The sequence below is a fragment of the Cynoglossus semilaevis genome, chromosome 6, assembly GCF_000523025.1.
Source record: "Cynoglossus semilaevis isolate Cse_v1.0 chromosome 6, Cse_v1.0, whole genome shotgun sequence".
NCBI lineage: Eukaryota > Metazoa > Chordata > Actinopteri > Pleuronectiformes > Cynoglossidae > Cynoglossus > Cynoglossus semilaevis.
Genome location: NC_024312.1, coordinates 16137023 through 16142664, shown reverse-complemented (window position 1 = coordinate 16142664; position 5642 = coordinate 16137023). Strand labels below are relative to the sequence as shown.

General features: G+C 38.4%; 1 protein-coding gene across 1 annotated transcript in view; it reads left to right on the top strand.

The window, feature by feature from the left end:
- Positions 1–5495, top strand: part of mapk12a (mitogen-activated protein kinase 12a) — a 6718-nt gene extending 1223 nt beyond the window's left edge. Inside the window, exons 2-12 of the mRNA XM_008312363.3 lie at positions 1396–1525; positions 1659–1717; positions 1811–1922; positions 2015–2044; positions 2213–2260; positions 2459–2573; positions 3631–3702; positions 3835–3914; positions 4895–4973; positions 5060–5233; positions 5386–5495. Of these exons, the coding sequence (XP_008310585.1) occupies positions 1396–1525; positions 1659–1717; positions 1811–1922; positions 2015–2044; positions 2213–2260; positions 2459–2573; positions 3631–3702; positions 3835–3914; positions 4895–4973; positions 5060–5233; positions 5386–5453 (967 nt within the window). The 3' untranslated portion in view covers positions 5454–5495. The remainder of the gene's footprint in view (positions 1–1395; positions 1526–1658; positions 1718–1810; positions 1923–2014; positions 2045–2212; positions 2261–2458; positions 2574–3630; positions 3703–3834; positions 3915–4894; positions 4974–5059; positions 5234–5385) is intronic.
- Positions 5496–5642: the final 147 nt, after the last annotated feature.

Below are 5642 nucleotides of genomic sequence, written 5' to 3'. Positions count from 1 at the left end.
CATTCCCCAGCAACAGATAACACAGACAATATCACCCCCCCCCCACCCCCCCCGAGGAGGGCAGAGAAGAGCATTTTAACCACAGAGGTGGGCGGTGTAATTTCCTCATACGAGCTATCGTTTATAACACATACTCCACACAGCTTTCACAGATAGAGGTTACTCACCAGTCCTAAATAGCTATAAATTCAGATTCATCCCGATGTTTTTACAGGAAAGTCCCACCCATGACAGCAGATTACACAAAGACAGGGCAGGTTTACAACCGTTCACTAAAACAAATAAAGTCGACGTCCGTTTAATCAGCCTGTGTGAAGGTACAGTTTAAAAAAGTCCTGGGACCAAACTCTGTAGACAGATAAGACTCACCAAATAAACACTCTTTATATGCAAAACCAAACTCTTGGTAAAATGACTTAAAAAGTCAAATGTTTTTTCTAATAAAGTACAAAATTAATACCATTACAAAGCCAGTGTTTTCAAATGGGGGCACATGTACCAGCAAAGGTACACTGCGGTGTACATCAGTAGACATGTCATGATTTGAATATCATGAACATCATATATATCATATCTTTCATTTTTTTCAATTTTCTAGAAAATATGTTATTTAACTTTGATCAATATCACCTATTTATGTGCTCAGGTTTCATGCATTTTTTCTCTATAAATAAATATAATAATTATAAATAATTCACTTTGAGAATAGATCTTTATTATAATCTTCAAAGAGGCCACCTTTGAATTGCATTCATAAATATGTTTTTTTACTAGGTAAAATATGATAATATGTGATAAATCAACTACTACACTGAATGAAATATTTTTGAAAGTCAGCCAATAATTTTAATGATTTATTTATTTAATTAAATACATGTCTCATTAAGCCTTAAGCAGCTGATGTTTGTTTCAGTTGTTGCTAAAAAAAAAACAACCCCAAAAAACAAAACAAATCCCAAAGACATTGTCACCTAGTTAACAGTACTAGTTTGTAATTGATTACTTAATTGATTATTACATACATGTTCTTGTCAATGGGATATATAAATTAAGAGGATTAAAGATTCAGTCCAGTGTGAACATGCCTTTGTTTCATACCCACTTATAAACTCCACTTCTTAGATAACAGACTTCTTCAACTTTCTTTTATCCTTGACTACTGTTGTTGATCATGGGGAAGTTAAAGGTTTGTGACATGCAAATCTTATCACTGGGGAATACAAGCTGAGTCCTGCTTTATGGCAGTAACTTAATTAGCTACAGCAGAGGTGTCAAACATAAGGCTCGTGGGGCAAAACCGGTCCGCTAGATGAATTTTGAAAGTACAAGTAGTAGTAGTAGAGCATTATTGTGCGTTATTGTGTCTCACAGCCTCTCATATGTTCTTCTCCTCAGCTCAGCTCTGGACTCCAGAACCGGAGCCAAGGTGGCCATCAAGAAGCTGTACCGACCTTTCCAGTCGGACCTTTTTGCAAAGCGTGCTTACAGGGAGCTGAGGCTTCTCAAACACATGAAACATGAGAATGTAGGTACAAGGGAAAACATGTTTTCTTTAGATTTTAGTCTGACTTGATGCAGGGTAAAAAATCAGTACGTTTACATGTTTTGAAATCACCTGTGCTCACCTCAGTAACATGTTCTGTTGTGGTTCAACACAGGTGATCGGTCTGGTAGATGTGTTCACAGCTGACCTCTCTCTGGACAGATTCCAGGACTTGTAAGTTCATGTTTGTGCTCAGGTCCATGGACTGGAGAATGACCTGAATATCGTCATTGATGGTCATGGCTCCAATTATGTTCTTCTCCCCAGTTATCTGGTAATGCCATTTATGGGCACAGATCTGGGGAAGCTGATGAAAGTACAGAGGCTGTCGGAAGAAAAAATACAGTATTTGGTTTATCAGATGCTTCGGGGTCTGAAGGTAAAAATTCATTTTTACTCTTGTGACATTTGTGTGAATTTATCTTTTTGATAATTAACTGAACAGCTGTATTTTTTCTTCTAATTCTGCAGTATATTCACTCAGCTGGTATAATTCACAGGGTGAGTGGTTTTAAAGTATACATCCACAGATACATCGCTATACGAGTGAAAAGAATGCTGTTGTCCTTATGCGACGTCTGCTCTCATTGGCTGTTATTGAATTACCTTCCTTCAGACTGTGTTTCTTATAGTTTTTTTAAATTATTTTTTTCATTTGAAAATATAAAGGACCTCAAACCGGGAAATCTTGCTATCAACCAAGACTGCGAGCTCAAGGTACGCCTGCACACACTGATAACCTGAATCTGTGCTGCACAACCTTGAAATACTTTATTTATGCTACAGTCAACCTGAAACTGACTCACAATCCCTCTCCTACTTCTTTTTTTTTTAGTTTCTGAAAGTGTTTCAAGTGCATTTACTCTGTCGCCGTACCCTCAAGGTAACTTCTGGTTTATGATCGTGCTCTTTCAGATTCTGGACTTTGGTCTGGCACGGCAGGCAGACAGTGAGATGACGGGGTATGTGGTGACCCGATGGTACAGGGCTCCAGAGGTCATCCTCAGCTGGATGCACTACACTCAGACTGGTAATGTTGAGAGATTGACAGTCAGCATTCTTTATCAGTTCACTTGTCTTAGTTCATGGTCTGTGTCTTCACAGAACGTCTCCGCATTTCTAGAATAACATTGGAATTCTCTAGAGAACAGGCTGTGACATGTTGCTTCTTTGCTTTGGTTCAACTCTCTCGCAGAAATCCTTCACTTGTTGGGCCCTTTGTGCAGGATACACTAATAAAACTCAAAGGTTTTAGACAGTAATAATTTCAGAAGGTGTCTGATTTTAATAAGTAAAACATTCCTCAGATGAAACAGCTTTCACACATTCTCTCTCTCTCTCTTTGTGTGTATGTGTGTTATTATTTGTTGTCTTTAATCTGATCAGGTTTTTTCAACCTTAGAAATGATTATTTCTTTAACAGAGCAAACATCAAATTCTAATCTAAACATGAAAACCTGTTAAACTGATTGAATTATTGGAACAGGTTTTAATCTCCCTTTGATGTTTATCTTTTCTCAAAATTGAAAGAACATTTTTAAAGAACTCCATTAAAGAAAAAACAAAGGACAATCTTGTGACCTAGTGAAAAGGACTTTGATAAAGAAGTTAGAATTCTCTGATGGAAACACTGTGTACAGAAGTGACAGTCATGAGGGAGAGACAATCATTTCTGTTATTACCATAAATACCAGATATAGAGTGATAAAGGAGTAGTAATCTAATTCAACTCCCATTATATTATTTATCTTATCTATCTTTAATGTTTAATTTACGTCATTTATATAAAAACACAAAGACAAACAAAATAAAACCAAATAAGAAATAAAGTCACATGATGTCTGTATGTATTTTTTAATACCGTATTCTAATGTTTTAGATGTTAAATTATTTGAAGCACCTCAGCGACGGCGTCTAGAGAAATGATTTGTTTTCTCCACTAGGAGGTGCTCTCTTAACACATTACAGTCACTGAGGGACCGTCCCTGACTGTTGTTGTTACTGCATGACTTTGCTGATTTTTTGAAAAATATATACTTGACACTGGACACGTCTGGTATTGACCAACTGTGTTGTCTGTCCTTCAGTTGACATTTGGTCTGTGGGCTGCATCATGGCGGAAATGCTGCAAGGAAAACCTCTTTTCAAAGGCAGTGACCGTATCCTTTTGAGTTTCTTGTACATTTTTGGATTATTTACTTATGTATTTATTTATTTGCAGGACTGTTCATTCTACTGTGTATTGTACTGTATTAGTGAACCTTGACCCCCCTCCCCCCCCCGTTAATAAGACCTAGATCAGCTGACTGAGATCATGAAGGTCACAGGAACACCTACTCAGGAATTTATCTTAAAACTGGAGTCTGAAGATGTAAGTACATCCAGGCCACAACTTCACACACATACATACATATACTTTAAGACATTGTTTCCCAAAGACTGGGTCGTGACCCTCAGGTGGGTCGCAAGAGGGTTTTCTTTGGGTCCTTTCGCATGATGTTTCCCAGGAGTTTAGGAATAATGTCTATTGACTTGGGTCGTGAAGGTTTGTGACTTAAGGGTCCCCAGATAAAAAAGTTTGTGAAACACTGCTTTAAGGGTATTCCAGTTAATGTTCTTGACATAAGGTAGCTTAATCCACATGCAATCCATATCTGTACCATCATTAACTATGGGAGTAGACAACAAACATGGTTATGGTTCTAAATCTGGGTTCAGGTTTCCTAAATTGACCATCATGCTCATTTTGAAATAATATTAGCATTACAGGAGATGGACACTGTGAGTTAAATGATAAAGCTGGGCAGGTTAATAGACTCCAGGTGAAGGGCCATGCTCACCAACAACTCCTGCAGTTGTTCTTGTCTAAGAACAAGTTTGTTAAATTCAGTTTCACCGAAGGCCACACTTGTATAATGGCTGTAACACACTGGGTAAATATAACTACTCCATAATGTATTAGTAAATAAATGTCTCTATATATGATTGTTATTGATTCAAGTTTGAAATCATGAACATTCCGTCATATTACGTCATCATAGTCATATTAATATTTGAACTTATCTGATTAGGAAACCTCTTTTTGTATGGAGTTCTGGTGTTCTCACATGTTCTCGCAGAGTGTGTCTCAGTAGTGTATGACAATAGTAATGAGGATTAGTATAACAGTCTCTATACAGTATGTGGAGCTGTGTAGTAAACTATTCAGGGTGTACTTCAGGTGCCACAGTGAAGTGGTGGAATATGAATAAGTGATGTTCTAAGAGTTCTGGACTGGAAGGTTTAAATATCTGATTTGTGTTTTTTATTTTGTCTGCTATTAATTATGTCTCATTAATTGTGCGTTGAAAGGCCAAAAGCTACATAAAAGGTCTTCCAAAGGTGGAAAAGAAAGAACTTCAGAAACTGTTTTCTACAACTAATCCTCAAGGTAGGAGGACTCTGAGCTGTTTCTCAGTTGGATCACTCCCCTGCAGTCCCTCTCAACACTTCTGTTTTTGCCTTCTTCTCACTCAGCTGTGTCTGTGCTGGAGCGCATGCTGCTGCTCGACCCACAGAGCAGAGCGACGGCCGCGGAGGCTCTCAGTCTGCCGTACTTCACCGACTTCAGAGATCCGGATGAGGAGACGGAAGCACAGTTATACGACCACTCGTTAGACAACGCCGACATGCCTCTGGAACAGTGGAAACGTAAGGCCGCAGCAGTTAGAGTGCCAATGCATGAGAGATGAAGGCAAACCAAATTACTTCAGATGAACTATTAGATAGAAAAAGAAAAGGAGTGGAGATGGAGTGAAGATAATCTACTGTAAATCTCTGTCGTGCTGTGCTTCTTTCATCAGGTCACACCTTCACAGAGATATTGACATTCAAACCAGTTGTGCCAGAATCCAAGGAAACCTCATTGTAAAACAACAACAGAGCTGTCTGTACACGTGCGTGGGACCAGAACCAAAAACAATCATGTCTCACTGTCCTGATGTCACGATGGGACACTTTTTACACACAAAGCCTTATATAATAAATGACCAGATACTGTTCTCTTTAATATCTATTCTGCTGCCTTTCCCAAGACCTCACCTGCCACAGAGCACATCAC